The sequence below is a fragment of the Leucopleurus acutus genome (genome assembly GCF_964270905.1).
Source record: "Leucopleurus acutus genome assembly, chromosome: 15".
Classification (NCBI taxonomy): domain Eukaryota; kingdom Metazoa; phylum Chordata; class Mammalia; order Artiodactyla; family Delphinidae; genus Leucopleurus; species Leucopleurus acutus.
Window position 1 is genome coordinate 27,396,291 of NC_139157.1, and position 20,831 is coordinate 27,417,121.

The window sequence follows — 20,831 nt, forward strand, 5'->3', positions numbered from 1 at the left end:
TTTTAGTCCAATTTTGTCTATTCACATTCTAGGTGCATTTATCACCAAATCAAAGAATAGGGCATTTAGGATGAGAGAGGGCAGAAATCATCTGCTTTAGAGTTTATAAAGTCCAGTGAATTCACAATTCTTGATTTTATATACCAATTTAATTGACAAGGAAATATTTTCTTTTGTTCTACTGTAGAATTAGGGATTGATCCAAGAAAAACAGTGCAGAACTCAACTAATATTCAAGAGAGATAACAAGGGCAAAAAAGATAGGTGTACCTAAACCTCAGGTAAGTGACAGAGAGGATAGGGAAGGAGACAGCGGTTTCTGTGTACCAGCTACCACGAAGGAGGCAATAATGGCTCCTATGATGACACTTGAAAAAAAAATTGATCCCTGTTATCATATGTAAGGCTACTGCTCTTTCTACCAGTACATGCCTCCCACCCCATCTTCTCCCTAGGGGCCAAGGTGCAGAGAAAGGAGAAGAACTCTAGAAATTTCCAATTAGCACATTTAAGTGATGATAATGTAGCAGACCTGACCAGAGTACAATGCACTGTATGATTATGATGACAATCCTCATTTGCATTAGATAGAAAACCTCAGCTTTCAATGTGGAACCTGATCATAAAGGTGTGACTTGTACACATCCTGCTTTGTGCATTACGATCATTCACCTGAACTTTTCAGTGTCAGAGTCCTGAGATGGTTACTGAAATGCACATGCATATTTTTGAAAAACGAGAAAGAGGGAGTAGAAAGCGGAGAATGATTGGGTTCGGCACATGCATGGGAATGTAACTAAAATAAATAATATTGAGCATGCAGTACTCAAGTACAGGGCTCAGCACATGGTAGCACAACCAGTGGATAACGGAGAGCATGTTTTTGGAAATATATCCATGTGACTTTTCTTTTGCCCTCTCTTGTGTGTATCTTCCCCATCCATCCCACCAGAGGCAACCATTAGGGATGATTAGGAATGCTATAGCAAGAAGGAAAGGAGAGTGAGTCAATATTCATAATTTCATCTTCAGAGTAAGGGTTTTCATTTTTGTTTGTTTGTTTTCATTTGTGTGTGTGTGTGTGTGTGTGTGTGAGAGAGAGAGAGAGAGAGAGAGAGAGAGAGAGAGAGAGAGAGAGTTTGTAGCAGAACAATGATCTTAATAACTGGACTTTGTGGAAAGATAAAGAGACTCTCTACAGTCATTTGTCAGGTCTCATGAACATTGAGAGGTAGGCTGTGGATACGGTTTCTTGTCCCTTCCACATTGAGGCTTCTTTCTGGAAAAGAGGATATGGCACAGAGTAAGGCCATCTACTCCTGACACCCTGAAGAATTGTGGGAAGAGAAGCAAAGGCAGAGCCCAGTGGTCAGATGGACATGCTTCCCCATCTCAGACCGGCACTTTATGTTGCGTGTGGTCGAAACATTCAGTTGAGTGTGCGGGAGCCCAAGACACATTCACCAGATAGTACCTTGGAGAGGAGCAAGGGGAAGGAAAGTATTTATCCAAAAGAAGTCATTTAATCCAGAAGAGACTGACCACCACCTCGTTAACTAGCGAGTTCAAATTTTCTTACCCCTCATTAGGGTGGGTTCAAGGAAGCTTTGATTAGTTGAAGAAAAGAAACAGGCTACATGTATTGTACATTTGAGTGTGGGAATTTGAGATCCCTGTGACAGATGTTTTTAACAGTGACTGTTTCCTCTTCATTTCTGTATGTGTTTTTGATTCCTCTTCTTACACTTGGATCCACTTTCTTCGCAGTGTCCTCACCTCACTTCCTTCTCCTTGGTGCTCTATGCTTGGCCCCACCTGTCTCCTTCTCTTTTCTTTCTCAATCATTTTCTTCAGCAAGTTCTATTTACTTTTCTGAATACATTTTTTGTCACCGATCCTCTAAATGAGTATGTCTTTGGGTTTTCCTAAGTGCTCATCAAGTCTGTAGATTTCTGTGCCATCCAAGAAAGAGATGGAGAAGGAAGCAAGAAAGAGAATCTTGTGCTTTGGCTTTAATTCCAGAGGTCGAGGAACATCTGGAGATTTAATGGGAAAAGTTCTAATGATTACCTTATATGTCCTATTATCCTTGGTTATTGAATTTTCTTTTAAAATACCCTGACTAAAGTTTTACATTCATTCCCATTATATCTCTCACGCGATTTTACTTTACAATTTTCTGGATTCTTCACCTTTCAATTTCTACTACCGGGTACGTGCAACCACATCCTACTCAATCTCTCTTAAAATCTGTCCTTTTCTTTCTAGGGATTTTGTTTTTCTGGAGTAGTCCTGGACCCTTGGACTCCTTTTAAGGCCATACACAGCTAAACACTGCTTTGCCTTTGTCAAGTATGCCTTCCAATTGCATACAAGGTTGACTTTTAGGTTTTATCTTGTTACTAATGATACAGACTGTCGTGTTCCCTTAGCACTGTGTGAGAGCCCAAGAATAACAAAATGTTCAGGACAGGGCCTTGCTTTATAATCTATAAAATAGCATGCCATGTGGATATTTTAGGTGAGGAGAAGTACTCTGAAGGAAGGGTCTCTGATAATTTTGTATTTTGAGGAAATCTGAGACAAGTGCACAGATACAAATCCAAACTCTTGGGGTGATCTCTTAACATTTTGGAGATGGAAGTCAATTCTAAATAGAAATCCATGGAAAGGCAGACAGAGATAAATAGAAAAACAAAGAATAAGGTCTGCATTGTGTGTACATCTAGGCTAGAGCATTGTATTAAATCACAAGTACTTTGAACTTTGCTCCCTATCATATTTTTGATATGGTGATACGCACTACTATGTATTATGAAGTAGACTGATAATTAAAGAGAGAAAATATCAGATAACAGGAGAGGGCACACACTTTGAGTTGCTTTTGGTCTTTTAACAATAAAGCTTCTAACGTTTTCCTTTTAGAAATTAGATGCAAAAGTCAATGTTTTGCTGCTCAGTGAAACCAGTCTTGTTAAAAAAAATAAGAAAAAAGAAAAGAGAAGCTGTTTCCAGGCAAAGAGCAGAGGACATGGGAATAACATCCTCTATTCAGCTCCATGCCCTCAAAAGCTCATTTGTAGAACCGGGTAAACACACACCTTCCGCATTCTATTTTTGAAATTACATTGAGGAATATACAGACTGTTATCTGTAAGAGAAGCAACTTTTGAAACTTTAGTGGATGTAAAATGTTCCAAGATTTATGAACAGAGTAATTATTTTAAAAGTATATAAAAGCAGGCATAATTTACATGCATTACTCTAAAATTTGGTAATTATCAGTAAATGACAACTCTTCTGTATGAAGAGAGAACTGTCTCGTATTAGTTTTGCACATACTTTATACCTTTTAAATGGTTCTGACATCCACTCTTGTGTATTCTTTTCTTTTACTTTAAAAGCCGTAATGACTAATACTGATCTTCTGCCAGAATATAAGTTTAAAAATGACTCCATCAAAAGCAAGAAATAGAATTCATATTTCTTAAGTAATCGTGCCTAGAAAAGAATGTTCATTCATGCATTTAATGGCAACTCAAAAGCTATTTTATTCCTTCTGATAATTTTCTTTTTTTCACTTATCAAAGTGTATTGAGTGGCTGACATGTGAAAGATGATAGGGAGAACACAAAGAAAATAGAATGTTCCCCAGATTCTCAAAAAGCTGAAAGTCTAGGAGGGGAGGAAGAAAATGTATATTAATTATAATAAAATAAAGTGGTTTGCCTGTGAAATAAATACAAAGAAAATTCTGTAAGACTTCAGAAGAGAAAGGCACACCCTTCCTCGGTAATCTCAGAAGGGCTTTGTGTGGGGAACGGCGTGTGAGTGAGGTCTTAAAAGATGGCAGAAGTTGGGGACATGGAGGGAAGTAATTTTAGGCATTGGCAACAATGAGCAGAAAGCACGTAGGAAGCTGTGGGATGCCTGTCCTATCCGGGTGGAATATAAGTGACAAGTCAGGTGGTAAAAGTTAGCTAGTTTCAGAGTGTGGAGTGCTTTGAATGCAGGATGGTAGAATTTGGATTTTCTCTACACACAATGGAAAAATCATTGAAGGATTCTGAAGAGGGGGGAGATCGATTCGGATCTTTCTTTTGACGTTATTGATCTAAATGATGGAGGAGAAAGAAGAGGGGTGGAGAGAGTACTGGAGTTGGAGGCTATTGGAAGATAATGGACCAAACAACATGAGGTTTGGCTAAGGGCCATGTAACTGAATAGAAAGAAAGCAATGAATGTGAGTAAGTTGTTGAGGAAATAGCAGCGATATCAGTAATTATGCTAGTGAGCACTTGCTGAGCCTGCGGTAGGATGTCGGCTCTTTTTTAGGCACTGTTTTGTATTATCTCACTTAATCCTCGCCTTTTGCAAAGGTGCTGCTGTTATTCCCCTGTTTTTTAAAAGAAGGGGAAACAGAGGCACAGAGAGGTGAAGTAATTTGCACAGTTCACACAGTCCATAAGAGAGAGGCAGGACTTAAAATTAAAAAAATCTCAACTCTGCCAACGACACTCTTAACCTATTCTATGAATTGGAGAACCGGTGGGAGCGGTTTTTTGATTTTGTTTTTTTTTAAATGAACAAGTGAAGGTTTATGTAATCCACATGAACTGGGAAGTACGAGGGAGCAGTTTTGAATCTGGGTTTCTGCAGGAGTGATGCCATTTATGAAAACTAGGAGGTCTGGTGAAGCACAGGTTTAGTTCAAGGAGTGATGACGTGTCCCAGTTTTCACTCAAATTTGCATTCACATTTAAAGAATGGATTGACTTGTCAATGGTTATTATCTAGTATAGCTACAGGATGAGTGGAGGCTAATGTCTACAAGAACATAGAAAAATGCTTTGAATTAATGTCAAGTTATCTACTGTTAAGACTAATTGATTCTTTGATCAAAGCAATTTGTCCTGCTTTGAATGAAATCATTAATATTGAGGAGTATTTGAAAGTGCGCTTGAAGTTTTTACTAGTGTTTTTGAATTTTACTGGCCAATTTTTATAGCCAGTACTTTCAGTTGACATAGAGGTTGAAACTAACAAATGCTTGTTTTCACACTGAAGTTCTAGATAGAATTCTGATTCATAAATTCATAATTGTTCTCTTCTTATTAAGTTTGACTGCTCCCTGAATCTTTGGTGCCTACCACAGTCCGTGGTATACACTACACGTCTAATAAATGCTCCTTGATTTATAATAATAAAAGTGTTCAGTCTTCAACATATTTAATTTATATCATGCTTGACACTTGAGATATTTAAAAATAGCCTCTTTGTCAATCTGAATTGTATAGTTCTGGAATCAGTGAATTGTTTCAGAGATTTTCCCTTCCGAAGCTGTTTGATTTTTAGGGTTCAGTATAAAGCAAATTTCTGATATTTTTATTCTTCTTGAAGACAGGACAAGTTACAATGGCTGTGGGGAAAATGAATGCTTTTTTCTTTTGAGGGAGGTGTGTGTTTTATGCATTTCTGTAACCAAAGGCTATTAAAATGGAAACAAGCTTAATAAATAAGTAAAACATAATGTAAAATTTAGACCAGAGATACCAAAATGAATGGTAAGTTCCACAGCTGCAGAGTTTGCAGGTATTTGGTTGAATTCTGAAGTCAAATTATTTATTCAACTAAGACCAAGTCCTGCTAGGGGATGTCTAGTCTTAGGTTGCTGACTAGAATCACAATTAGAATAATATTTGCACTCAGAGCATTTAAGAAACCGTTTATTTATTCCCCATCCTTCTTCCCTCTCCTCACTCCCCACTTCTGGGCACGCTCTGACCACCATGCTTTGAAGCTTATTTTCTATTGGTAATAGATGGATAATCTCCCCCTGGGAATCTTCTCAGCACTGGAAACTTGGACCTAAAACTAAAGCCCACAGAATGAGTTTAAAAATGTAAAGGAAGCACAATTCTTTGACTTATTTTCCATGGTAATATTATTTTTCTGCTTTGACCAAGGCTTATATTGCATCCACAGCCTCCGTGTTTGTCCAGCTACATGTAATCAGTAAAACAATATCTTGGTTTAAATTGAAATTACCCAGCTTGTGCCTCAATCATGTCAGTTCTGTGGGTTAGACTTGGATGACTGAGATGGTCTGGTTCTGACACAATGTCAAGGTCTGGACAAGTTGTTTAGTCTCTAGCTCATTATTCCCCTCGTTTGTGTTAACTAGACAGTTAGACCATCCTTTGCTTCATAGAGGGAAAATGATGTGAGTATTAATACAATTAACTTGGGTAAGGGGTAATGAACTGAGCTGACACTCCAACTTTGGGCATGCCGATACGTTCCAGAGTCCCTCTCCAGGGCAAACAGTGCCTCTGCCCATGTCCAGCTCCTGGGGGCACGCTTAGAAGCATGCACCCGGAGGTGTGACTTTGAAGAGCCTCTCTTCCTCCTATCATCCCCCATTCCCTCCTCCAACCTATTGCTTTAAAAGTCGCTTTAGTCTCCAGCAAAGATGTTCCCACTTCCTCCTCCCTAGCTCGTCCTTGCTCTCTTCAGGGGACTCTGTTCCTGTCTGTCTTCCATCACTCACAGTTCAGTATATTTCATCTTAAACATCTCTCATGAATACATATGTATGCATTTATTTTTCCATAAATCCTTTTGCTCTCTCCCTTTATTACCTAAGCAAAATCTCAGAACACTTTTCTATTTCCCTTATGAGAAACAAAGTTCCAGTCTTGACTAAGGAGTATGAGTACAAATAATGATGCCCTTCACTAAGGAAAAAAAAAGCTGGAACTTTTAAAGTTAAATTCAACTTATTAAGAACGGTGACATCCGTCTCTAAAGTTCTCTGGACTGTTGGTTCTCTTCAGAAGTTCTGCAAGTTCATGGTTTTTAGAAATGTAAACTCATTTATCTGTTATCACAAGCAGTTGAAATATACATAGAATGTTATAGTATTTAATTTTCCTGTTTTTAGTTACTAGCATGGCAAAAACTTGTGTGCTGTAAGTGTAAGATGTTAAGTTCCTACAGGCAAAGAGAGTAAAGGAGAGGGAATAAATGACTGTGGGAGAAGATTTGGGGGTGGGGATGGAGATCAGAAAAGTCATTACAGAGAAAGGGATGCCTGAGCTGGACTTTGTATTTGAATAAAAATTTTCAATGGCCCAAGCCAAAAAAAGACATTCTAAGCATAAGGCAAGGCTCAGAGGTAGGGCACCAACTGATGCATGTTGATGAACAGTAAACTGTCCCATGTCGTCAAAGCATAAATTGTTCGAGGATTCTGAGGCAAGGGTCAGATTCCAGAAAGAGAGGGAGGGAGGGAGGGAAAGAGAGAGAGACCACCATGTGTCTTGGTGTTTTCTACTTCAACCCCTGTACTCAAAATGAAGACAGTTTAAACCATCTCCTTCTAAAAGTGGAAAGATTCCAGGCTTTTGGAAATATTCTACCCTCACCATCACGCTGTTACGGTGAGAATGGCACAGAAACTTGATGTGAGGAGGAAATGCAGCCTCAGCAACAAGATGAGAGGAACAATCAGACAATTTGGAAAGTGAAGCAACTTGCCTTTGGGGTTTCAACATATGGCCCCATGCTGCGTATATGAACGATAATGGCTTTATGTCCATGTCAGAAAGTGTGAGCCCCTCATCTCCTTGAGGCTGGGGAGGCAGGGAAGGAAGAAGAGAAGGTAAACAGATAGCTTGTGGGGAGGTGTTGAAATAGAGCTTGGCCTCCTGGAAGGCAGGATGAAGGGACCAACAAAGCAGGGGCAGTCTCCCTGGGAAGCAGCATGGCTGCTGAGATATATTCCACAAAGGGTGAGGCAGGGGTCCAGGGGCACATTAAGACTCAGTTAGCTCAACTTCATAACATCCAGAAAAATGTAGCTTTTAAGTGACAAAAAGTTATAGGGGTTTTGTTTTCTCTCTGTAGTATTGCTTATTCAGGAATTAGACACCTGCTAGTATATAATATAAAGAAGAATACACACATATCTCTACAGACATGCTAACATCTGTTAAATTAAGTAGTTTTACCAAAAGTGTAATTTGAAACATGCATTTTAATCATTTAATATACTGAAACAAACCAGAGCAGTAGAAGTTGAAGTGTCACAGTTAAGTTCTCTGCCCAGGTGGGTTTTTCCATTTTTCTTGCACTCACATGAAATATGGGATGGCTTTAGCATTACCTCATTTTTTCTGACCAGGACCCATTTCCCTGGGCATCCATCTCCCAAATGCCACATAAACGTCAGTCTCATTGGTTTCCTTCTCTTTCCTAAGTATTCGTTGTTTACTAGAGACCAATACTGTTGTTTTTTTAATTCCTTTCCAATCTTTTTTTTCTTGCCCAGAGCATTATTTTTTAATAATGTTCATTTTAGATCATCAGGCAACTTAAAAAAGGTTTCTGCATAAATGATTAAGAACAAGATTAGCCGAGTTTTGATTTCCTAGTGTTTTTCCACGAGAAAAAAAGAGAGGTACTTTTTGGTATTGCTTTTCCATCTAGGCCCCCATCTCTCACCAACAATGGCATGTCAGGATTCCATGCATAGGGCTAGCCAAAACTTCAAATGCATAAACACATGCTCACATTCGTTCTTCTAAAGCAAACCATCACTTTCCAAATATCTACCGACATATTCCCCTAAGGAAGAGTGCATCCTGTATTCTTAGTGTACGGAGTTATCAGAGTCCCATCCTCCACAGGGATCCTAGGTATGTTTGTGGTGTGGTACCCCCTGTTAAAAACACAGCAAAGTGCTCCTCAACTGTCCCAAACACAGCACATTCTGATAACATAACAAAGCTCCTATGAACCATCACTTCCAAATCTGTGAGTTGATTTTTCCTGATATCAATGGAGAAATTTGTATTATTGTCATTTGTCAAAAGGGAAAACTGAGGCAAGGAAGTTTATCAACTTTCTCATGACATAAAAAACAACCAGGCCAAACTCAGTCCTGGGAAGATTTATACATGCTGTAGTTCCACCGTTTAAAATGAGAAAATATATTTTACTTTCTATAAAGCATTACAAAAAAGCAACCCAAGAAGAATATTCTCTCGGAGGTAACTGTCTTGTCAATAAGAAATTGCAGAGGCAGGATAGACACCCAATTTAAAGAGCACGCAATTTCATCCCCTCTCTATGGAGACTGAAACTTAGGAAATTTCACTTGTTTAAGCCACAGGGCAAACAAGTGACAAGCTAAGCCCAGATCCCAGGTTTCTTGATTGTCTGTTCATGCTCCTACTCCCACATCGCTCTTAATTTTAAGATGCATTTCTATAATAGAGCAAACGTTTATTAACCACAGCCCTCGGGGCCCTATGCTGCAGTTTGTCTTCCTTCCTTTTCCCATTTTTATTTCGTGGGCTCTCCAAGGAAGGGACTGAAAGTCATGAGACTTGGCCCTGGTACCTTTCACACCTCCCACAGCTGATTTACCTGGAAAGCTGTGGAGAGCATCTTCATTCTCCAGAACGCCTCTCTGTTTGGTCGCCTGCAGCTCACTTTTGGATTTCCAAACCAGCTTTACCATCCTGATCATCTCTGGCAAGTCCCAGGGCAGCGGCCCCTGCTGGCACACCGGCCGGCTGCCCAGGGAGGAGGGCAGCACACCTTCTGGGGCCGTCCACCTTCTGCCCAGCTCTGCCGAGTGGAAATAGCGCTCGAGCACAGGCATTCTGCCCTGGTCTCCAGAAGAGGAGGTCGCGCTGCTGCTGCGGCTGCTACCAGAGGGGAAATTCTTCCCAGGCAGGGGAAGGCGAACCCCCGGAAAATCCTCTCCAGCTTCGGAAAGGCAAGCCTCCTCCAGCCTGGCAAAGCCCTGTCCCTCCAGTCCCTCCACAAACACTGACGATGAGAGCGACTCACTTCCCAAGGTTTCTCACTGGTGAGAACGGTTCCTGTCCTCCTGCCTCAGAGAGAGAAAGCATTTTTTTTCCCCTTCTCTCTCAGGCACTGACTTTGCAGCACTTAATTAATCCCAGGCTACAGCTGGAACGACAGCAGGGGGGGGGGGGAAAAAGGCCATGGAGGCTTTAGCCTTCGCTTTTTCTCTCTTCTGATTTATTTGTTCTCGAGTCTCTTTTGGTGCTTGTCAAAGTTTGTCAAGTGGCTTGTTTAGCCCTCAGGGACTTCAGGCAAAGATGTGGGGCGGCGCCCCTTTGCCAGCCTCCCAGGGGGTCCTCCAGAGACCAGTTACCTGAAGGTGTCAGGTAAGGAGTCACCCCTGTGGTGCAGGAAACCTAGACGCTTCCCTGGCTCCAGCCCTGCAAGCATCAAGGAGAAAACAGGGGAAGCTCGGCATCGCAGCTGCTTCTCTCCGGAAGGTCTGGCTGGGGGCCACCTTACCCTCTCACCACAGTGTGCGCTGGACTGGGGCTCTTCAGAAGGCTCTTGGGTTGGTCCTGGGCACCACGGTTCACACACTCCCCTCCTCCACACCCCTCCCCCTTCGCTGTCACTTGCTTTTCAGCAAACTTAACTGGGTTTTGGCCTATTAGTCAAATCCCTTTGTAACCTCAGCTGCCCTTCAGCTGGAAGGGAAATAACATTGAATCACATTCCAAAGCTAACTGTGAAAGAAGTGAATTGGGGAAGCATCAAGGTCCTCGTGCAAACGTGCGGTGCGGTTGCAGAGTCTGGACAAATAGCTGGGCATGGTTAAAAACTCATTTCAAAGGACTAGTAATTTCCTTTAATAATAATTTTAAACTAGATTTGTTGGGGGCATAAATGACAGTGAAAAGAAAGTGTTGAAGGTTCACTTTCCAGAGACAGAGCGCTGTGGACATAGTATTTTGGCCACAAACTGCTCCCCCCACCTGACAGTGGTTCAGTTGAGGACGATCGCGGGCCATGTGTCTTGGATCCTAAGCTCAGAGCTGGAGACACTTACCCGAGAAGTCAGAACCCGTGCAACAGAAAGGGATGGCCCCTGGAGCTAGGGTGCAAAGCCCTGGACACAAACAAAAGTGGGATGCTATTATATTTGGTACTTTTGCCAGCAAATTGGGTTTGTAGGAACAATTTGAACTTGTGCATTCACGTGAATAGCTCCTATTTTCTTGGGGAGGCCATTGTAACAATCCCATCTTTCTCTCCTTTTCATGTCTCCGTATTGCAAAGTGCATTATTTTGCTTGGCATTTTATTTTGCTGATGTACAATCTGTTGCTTCTGCTCTACATTCTTTTTGGGGCTGTTTTATCACACAATCATCTGATGTTTCTTTAGGGGAGAGCAGAGGGGACTTGGAGGAGAGGAGAAAGACCATTGTAGGGTGTGTATTATTTTCATCGCCCTTACCTCATACTTTAAAAGTTGAAACTAGCAAAGGCTACTGTAATTTTGTTGTTGTTGTTATTATTATTCCTCTAAACCCATGGTTAAGGAGTTTAGTTTTCCACGCTGAATTAAGTGGCTTTTCTTTTTTCTGGATGGAAAAGTACACTGGCAAACCTACTGTCTTTCCTAATAGGCGAAGAAGGGTCAACATCCTTTAAGGATAAAAAACAACAATAAAAGACCCTGCTTCTTGTGAGTTTCATGATTAAAATATCGATCAAACAGCTCTTCCTATTAACAACCAGATATTCATACAACCCAACTAGGGAATAATCAATGATCCACTTATGAGAAAGATGTGCCTTTTTAAACTTCCCTCTTTATAAGGGATGAAGGGATTTAAGCCTCAGTCTGACAGTTTCACCACTTTTGACAGCCCTCCCAATTCTTATCTTACCCTTCCATCAGAATGGAGGCATTCAGGCTCTCTAGAATTGAGACACTTTTATTTAATAAGCACATGTAGGCTGTTGTACTCTATTAGCATATTTCCTGAATAATGTCTTATACTCACTCCTCAGTCACAAACTTCCTTGACATAACAACCGAAGAGTTTCCTAAGTGTTTGACTATTTTTATTTTTGTTCAGTTATTTTGCAATAGTACTTTGCATCAGGATATCCTGACCCTCAGAACAAAGGGGTTAAGAACAAAGAAAACAAGTATATGGTATAATATGTCACATACGCTAATGTATTAAGAATATAACTCTTCATTGCACATATTTCTTCAAGAATGGCTTTCTTAAAAAATCCAAGGATATGAGTTTCCACTGTATTTTCTATATTGTCTTACATATTTCCTCGTAAAAATATCTCAGAGAAGTTGCAAAACGTTGAATCACTGAACATGAATACTTCCTCGTGGAAATGAATTAGGGCCAAGCAAATACCATCTTAAATTTTCATTCTCAAAGAGGAATCTCCTTCATCTGGATATTTGAAAATTAAAAATATTGCACGATTAAAACCAAAAATTCTCCCCAACATGGGATTATCTTCACTCCAGGGTAGAAGTGCAGAAATACCACAAGGAAGGTCATTCTCATGGTATTTCTGGCTCACATAGAAACAGGAAGTACAGGAAATCTTGCGAGAAAGCTTGGCTCAGGAGAATTCTGGCTCAACTGCAGGTTCAAGAGAGTGGGATAAACCGATGAGATGCTAGCACTTGTTGGACTAATATTGCTATCCCTCACAAATTCTCTGAAAGGTGGCTTTGTTCCATTCTGTAGGCTGGCATCTCTTTTGTCTTAAAGACAGTTACTTTAGAAGAGCATGTCTGTAAACCTATGATTTTTCCCTTACTCAGTGAACATCATTCACCTATTATTATACTAGGGATGGGGAGAAGGGGCTGATGGGGAAGTTCTGTGCCCTGAGGACTCATGGAGCAAAGAGGTCTATGTGACTCTGTGACTTGTAAGATTCTTATAAGTCTTAATATTTGTAACTAATGTGCTACAAATAGGAAATTTAAAATGGACTTTCAAAATAATTGCATTTTTTTTCAGGCATTGTGAGTCAACCTAACATCCCGGTAAGAGGGAAATAGCGTAGTCCTCTTCTTGTGTGAAGGAAATGTAATGAGAACTAACAAAGTCAAAACCACTTGTTCCAATGGATACCTAATTCTATCAAAAATACTTTGCTGTGTGTTTGCAGCTATAAAGGAAAGAACTGATAACCACAATGCTGAAGTATATGACCAAGAAAAAAGATTTGAAGACATAATGTTATAGAACCTGGATTATCTTGAAGAATTTCTAGTGTTCTGGGGGCTATGTAAAAATCTTGTGGACTTATGGCTAGGCAGATAAGCCCTTATTATATATGATTTTTAAAAGAAAATATTAACAATATTAAATATTTCTAATCATTTTAGAGAATGTACATTTTTTAAAAATGGAAACTTAGAAATACACATTCATTTCAATTTTAGATTATTTTGAGTCTAGCAATAGATTTTCACAAAACGTCATTTTAATTAATTAAAGTATTCTCACTCAGATATTTTGCAAGTATTTTAAATACTTATTTTTTTGCGGTACGTGGGCCTCTCACTGTTGTGGCCTCTCCCGTTGCGGAGCACAGGCTCCAGGCGCGAAGGCCCAGCGGCCATGGCTCACGGGCCCAGCCGCTCCGCGGCACGTGGGATCCTCCCGGACCGGGGCACGAACCCGTGTCCCCTGCATCGGCAGGCGGACTCTCAACCACTGTGCCACCAGGGAAGCCCTTAAATGCTTATTAACCCTCATCCTGCTTCTATATTTAAAGAAAAATTTCAAACTATTGTGGGAGTTTATTCATTTTGTCCTGGCCTTTTCTCTCCATCAGTTCAAATACAGATGTGTAAACACACACACACACACACATGACCACCCGAGGTTTCACAAATGCAATTCAAATGAAATTCAAAACGAGCAAGGGAGGAAAAACTGGTCTTTCAATTTTGTTTAATGTAGTCTAAGTAGAAGAAGCTCAAACAATTTACAGTGTCCTTCAGGAGAAATAGAAATGTAATAACTGTGGCCTTAACTAATCTCAAGGAATCATGCCAGCAAGCAAGGAAAAGGACTTGGTCTACAGACCGACCATAGAAGGCAGCACATATTTCCCTTGTCACATGGAAAGGGAGGAGAGTGGTGGGGCAAGATGAGGAAAGGCGAGGTGGGGGGAAGTAGAAGGGGGCTGAGCTGACAGATTCATAGTTTGATTTCACAACAGGTTTCTAAACTACAACCAATTATTCCCTTATTCACTCTGCAAATATGTATTAACAGCTAGAGCAACAGCAGAGGAGAGAACCTCTTGTACCAGCCCTTGGGTCCTTTCTCAGGCACTGGGACCTGTCTGGCCTCCCTCACCTCGATTCTGATTTTCCCTGTGGGTTAGGTCTTCTATTACTTTTCTTTGGACATTTAAAGAGGGAAATCAGGGTTTGAGCTGGCATCAGATCTCTATCCTGGCTCTCAGATATCTAACTAATGCTGTTTACTGTCTCTGACAGTTAACCCACAACAAATGAGTCCAATAACACAAGAGTTGAGAACAAAATGGCTGGAAGGGGCTTCCCTGGTGGCGCAGGGGTTGAGAGTCCACCTGCCAATGCAGGGGACACGGGTTCGTGCCCCGGTCCGGGAAGATCCCACATGCCACAGAGCGGCTGGGCCCGTGAGCCATGGCCGCTGAGCCTGCGCGTCCGGAGCCTGTGCTCCGCAACGGGAGAGGCCACAACAGTGAGAGGCCCGCGTGCCGGGGGAAAAAAAAAAAAAAAAAATGGCTGGAAGATTTGATTTTCTCCATCCGGCTCCTCCTCCCTGCTGTTCTTTCCAGGACTAAACACCTGATGCTTTGCTGTGTGATGATGGCATCCTCTGGCTGAAACCTTCCTGGGATTTCAGAAATATTTCTGATTGTCAAAGATTGTAAGTGGTGGTAGAGTACATTTTTCATAATTTCATGTTTGAGGGCATGTCACCTTCTTAAAAAATACCTACAATGATGAAATCTCCAAGAAGTCCTTCAAGACTACTTCTCTTAGGGTTATAAAAACTGTACTTCAGTCTCAGTTCACCACTGAGCTTTGCCTCAAACGTAAGAGATTTATTTATAAATGGGTATGATAGCAGTAACGACCTCATCTATCACATGGGGATCTTCTGAGAGTAAAATAAGATTAAAATGTGAGTGATTCGTAAGCACTAGTGTGCTGTAAAATTTCTGAGTGATTGCTTTTAAGCTAAGAAATCATAATTGACAATTTATCTAAACTCAAACTTTGGCTCTACTTTCCTGGGATCTATAAGAAAACTGACAAGTCAAACTCCCCATCCTTGAGTTAGGTACCGCTTTGGAAATTCATGTTCCCCATGAGGATGGAGGAGTAGAGGAAATCAGAGACAGGGGTATTGGAGAGAGTATTGGAGAGTGGCCCCATAGGAGAGATAGTGAGGGATTTAATGGTACAAAGGTGAGGAAAGGTGGGCAAAGCGATTGACGCGTGAATGAGAGTAGACAGATAAAGGACAAAGTATGTGTTAAAAGAAGGGTCCCAGTAGGATAAATGTTCACTGTAACTGCATTTTGGAGGTGTGATAACGGCCATGAATCCTGTCTAGGGTGTAAGCCTGCAACCCTGCTTTATCATGGGTTATTTAGTGTTCTGTATCGATTCCCTTGATTGGGAATTTCAATTTCAGACCACAGTGACTAATGGGTATGTTTGATGTTCACGAGCTGTACAGCTTTGTGTCGTGTGCTGTGGTAGTGAACATGCGTCTTAGGCCTCCCCCGGCCTCATTTCTCTAAACAAGTTATGTGGGCCTCCAATTTTTTGCTTGGGGTCTATATTCCTCAAACATTTTAATAATTTTGACAGCTCCTAGCTCATCTCCGTTTAATTGACAAGTGTTTTTCAAGGTAGTATAGTATGTAAAACCAAATACAGTGTTTCAAAAGTGGCTTAAAAACAGTCTGACTTTACTGCTTTACTCCGTTTTTAAAAAAATTTTTATTGGAGTACAGTTGCTTTACAATATTGTGTTAGTTTCTGCTGTACAGCAAAGTGAATCAGCTACATGTATACATATATCCCCTCCTTTTTGGAGTTCCTTCCCATTTAGGTCACCACAGAGCATTGAGTAGAGTTCCCTGAGCTATACAGTAGGTTCTCATTAGTTATGTATTTTGTACATAGTATCAGTAGTGTATATATGTCAATCCCAGTCTCCCAATTTATCCCCCCCTTCCTCCTTTGTTCTCTATGTCTGTGTCTCTATTTCTACTTTGTAAATAAGATTGTCTATACCATTTATTTTGCAAGTGAGATACATGGATTCTGGAAGCTCTCAAGAATTAGCCCAGGCTGAGAAGACCTCAAGGAGGCCGGAGGGGAGATTGTCCAGACATCTTCAAAGACCTGCTGGGAAATGCCCGAGTGAGGATTTTTCCCTCTTAATATAATCAAAATAAACTAGTAAGATAGAAAAATATTATTAGTATAAACAACATAAAAGGAAAGTGAGAAAATGGTAAGGAATAAAACCTTCTAACAGTACCAATTTTCCCTCCTTGGCATTCATTTATGTTTATGTTTATGGAGTTCAAAGTCAATTTGGAAGAAGGAAGTTTCAACTATATGTGTATGAAGTGTAATCCTACTGCCTCTTCAAATTATTATTTATTTTTCCCTCTTTCTTTCACTTATTACCTCCTGGTGATTATGAATTACATAAAACATCTATGCCAAAAGGTGTCTCTCAGATGCTGTTTTGAGCAATGCTTTTCAGATGTTAGTGTGCAAACAGATCACCCGGAGATCCTATTAAAATGCAGATTCTGTTTGGGCAGGTCTGGCTGGGGACCTGAGACCCTGCATTTCCATGAAGTTCTCTGGGGATGACAAGGCTGCTAGTCTGCGGTCCACACTCTGAGTAGCAAGGCTAGAGGATTACTACGTGGCAGGTATTTTCTGCCTCTTCCATGTTAGTTATTTATGAAAGAAAATGCAGCAAAAGTGCCTACCTTTACGGGAACATGTGTTAAGACTTTTTTTTTTTAACATCTTTATTGGAGTATAATTGCTTTACAATGGTGTGTTAGTTTCTGCTGTATAACAAAGTGAATCAGCTATACATATACATATATCCCCATATCTCCTCCCTCTTGCGTCTCCCTCCCACCTTCCCTATCCCACCCCTCTAGGTGTCCACAGATGTGTTAAGACTTTTGAAAACAATCAATAGTGGCTCAGGATAAGTACTCTCAACTGGAAATAAGCAACCAGGACTGCAATATAAGAGCAAGGGCTATATGTGCAGGGACATTCATGATAATGAACCACTGCTTGGCTTTAGAATTTTGTTTCATTAATTTCTTTCCCTTAGAAATTAACTTTAAGGATAAGGTTGAACATCTAGTATTGGCCACTGTGATGAAGAATATATACAATGGAGTCAACTTCAAAACCAAATGGTAATTTTTGAAAGTCTTTCCTCACCAAATGTCAAACAAAATTTACTTAGGCCAATTTTGCCAACCCTCTGTCTTTCCAGCATTTTGTTGGGCTACTACTATTGCTATTTTCAGAATGACTGAAATATAGGCAAGGCTCTGAGTCTTTGATCTTCATCATCAGGGATATTCTCACCAAGACCTACTCCTTCATTTGATTTATTAAAGTCTATGTGAAGCGGTCTTTGCATGAAGCCTGCTAATCTTTCCCACTGTAATATTCCATGCATGAAAGAATGGTGACCAGATGATTCCACAAAGCAAAGACGGAAGAAAAGAAAGTAGGCATTCATGGCACTATAACCAGCGAGTGGCCCATGGTGCTGCTGACTCAGAGAGATGTACTGTAATTTCACAGCCTCGGCGAAATACGAAACAAAACACAAAAGATAAATAAACTCTGCAATGGGCTGCGCTCTTTACCATGTATCACCTGGAATTCATGCAGCTCCTGGCATGGTATTCGTGGGAAAGTGATGCCAGAAGCAAAAGGCATGTGAAATCAACTGGAAGACGAGTAAATCCAGAGCACAAGGCTCGAACACTACCAGGTTTATATGATTAAAAATTTGTACAGTTAACTGAATAAGAACGCTTAGAATAAATGGAAGCATCTGCTGGTAATTGGAAACACAGTTTGCTGTATTTTTTTCCCGTTGTTTTCCCTGGTTCTTTCTAAGGCTAAGCGCTTTGCTACAGTGATGAACACTTATTTTCCTGTCATCTACAGGAGTAACTAAAAAAAAAAAAAAGGGAAAGCTGGAAGATAATGGATTAAAAATGAATATATATCATGGTTATTTTTAAGGTAATTTTAGAACCTGTTTTCCTCTGTGATGGCAGGAGAATCAAGGGTGAAAAGTAAAGGTGAAGCTTTTTAATGTATAATGTATAGACAATATACACTACTCTCTGTGTAGTATGGTACAGGGGAGCCAACGGAACCCCCTCCCCCACCCCGCTTTTTTTTTTTTAACATCTTTATTGGGGTATAATTGCTTTACAGTGGTGTGTTAGTTTCTGCTTTATAACAAAGTGAATCAGTTATACATATACATATGTTCCCATATCTCTTCCCTCTTGCGTCTCCCTCCCTCCCACCCTCCCTATCCCACCCCTCCAGGCGGTCACAAAGCACTGAGCTGATCTCCCTGTGCTATGCGGCTGCTTCCCACTAGCTATCTACCTTACGTTTGCCCCACCCCGCTTTTTTGATATGTAGTGTTGCTAGAAGAATAACAGCAGTATCATCAATGAAAGAAAGCCTAGCACGCTGGAGTAATCGACAACACTGGTGCACGTACGAGATCTTAACCGTCTAAAGATTCTCTAAGAGTTCCATTGTGGTAACTTTCTTTTCCATCCCACATTTAAATTCTAAGATTTGCTCCTTCTAGTCCATAAAATATCTAAAATGATTGCAAATCTTTCTGTCTCTAAGATATCGTTACCATGGGTCTCACTCTATTTTCTCATCTGGACCTCTGGGCCCTCCTACTGTCTGTCTTCCATGACCTTCTCCCTGAATCCGTTCTGCAGTCTGATCATGAGACTTCTTGCATTCTTTGTCCTCTTATACATCTTTGTTTTTGACATTCATCTTCTGCTGCCTGTTTAGTGCAAGGTAAAAGCACCTACCTTTGACTTGCATGTGTTCACATACCTTGCGGCTCTTAGGTTTGTGTGTCTGGATTAGAGTATATGGGGTCAACTCCAGAACCACCTATAACTAGGTTTTTAATAAATACCTTTTTAATGTTGTTATTACTTCTTTGCTTTCAAAGTTTGAGGAGTAAATTGATTGAGCTACTTCTAAAACATGTTTTTCAAGTCTCTCATAAACCGTTAAAAAAAGTTCAGTGAAGTCTTATTTATCTTTAAAAGTTTTGGTATTGTGAATTAGACATACCTTATAATCATGTCATTTTCTAATGTGTAACAAGTAAAAAGTGATGGCAGATATTAGTACTAATTCGACACAAAGAGAATTATTACTTAAAGAAACAGTACAAATCCCTTTGCTGGGCATTCAATGTTTTCAAAAATAAGTTGCCACTGACCTAGTCCTGTGAACTCACTCAAATTTACATTTAACACTCAAAATTCCTATGGAAATTACATTGTTGCCCATACATGCTAGATGCACTGTGACATTTTGCGTGGTAGGCAGAATAATGGCCTCCCAAAGATGTCCACATCTTAATCCCTAGAACCTGTGAATATGTTAGTTTACATGGCAAAGAGGAGTTAAGGTAGCAGATGGCATTAAGGTTGCTAATCAGCTGGTGATAAAATAGGGAGACTCTTCTGGATTACCTGTATGGGCCCAGTGTAATCACAAGGGTTTTAAAATGTGGATTCTGGGGGCAGGAGAGTCAGTGTCAGAGTGACGGGATGCGAGAAAGACTCAACTAGCCAGTGCTGGCTTTGAAGACAGAAAGGAACCCCCAAGCCAAGGAATGAGGGCAGCCTTTCAAAGAAAAAAAAGGCAAAAGCTGGATTCTCTTTAGAGCCATCAGAAAGGAATGCAGACCTGCAGACACTGTGATTTTGGCCTAATGCACCCATTTTAGACTCCTAATCTCCAAAACTACAAGATGAAACATTTGTGCTTGTTTTAAGCCACTGAGTTTGTGGTAATTTGCTACAGCAGCAATAGAAAACTAATATGTTATTGCTCACATTATTCTACTCTTTATTGGGAAAGAGTTTCCCATTCATCTAATCTGGAAAAAGTCCCACTTTCTTCATGAAGTCTTTGTGCCCCACTTCAAATTGCCTCTTTTATTTAAATAAAGCAGCACCTCATCCATCTTATTTATCTGTAAGATAACTTGTATCACTATTTGCCTTTGATGCTCTGGCTTGTCTTTCAATTTAGACTGCATTGTTTCATACTTTGTAACATAAAATCCTGGTGATGTATCCTTCCTTCCTTCATTCATTCTGCATTTACTGAGTGGTTAATAATTTACTGAGTGTCCCATGCTAAGTGCTTTATATACCAAACCATAGTCCCTGTCTTTAAAATTATTTACAAATTTAGTGGAGAAACAAACATATATATAACTAACCATAAAGCACGGTGAACTGTAGTGTTAACATATAATTGTGGACAGAACAGGTCTCAATTAGTGTTTGTTATTAATAACGATGAAAACCAACTTTCTTCATTAAATTTTTTCTCATTATCTTGACAATTAAGACAATGTCTAGAACTCCTTTTAAAACAAACAAAAAATCATGAACTATATTATATAGAGTTTGTCTATCTCCAGGATAACATGGATAGTTGATTATATTTTTGTTATCTTTTACGTGCTGATAGGATTTCTTTAAAGTTTAGCTGTAATGACTTCTAAAACTTCAAGAATCTTCTCACCACTTTTCTCAGGTGAGGTGGCACCGTGTTCCTAGTGAATTGGCAGCTTAGGAAAAGTTCTTGCTCCTAGATAGCCAAGAAAGACAAATCATGTAATGC

General features: G+C 40.2%; 1 protein-coding gene across 2 annotated transcripts in view; it reads right to left on the minus strand.

The window, feature by feature from the left end:
* The window catches only part of PDE7B (phosphodiesterase 7B), a gene marked incomplete at its 5' end in the record, with an annotated part of 217,993 nt that overhangs the window by 137,128 nt on the left and 60,034 nt on the right, over positions 1–20,831 (minus strand). Inside the window, one exon of one of the 2 annotated variants that reach the window (XM_082855541.1) lies at positions 9,433–9,670. The exons of the other annotated variant lie outside the window; for it this stretch is intronic. Within the exon in view, the coding sequence (XP_082711667.1) occupies positions 9,433–9,670 (238 nt within the window). Of the gene's footprint in view, positions 1–9,432; positions 9,671–20,831 lie in introns of those variants that run through there. 2 annotated transcript variants of the gene reach the window in all.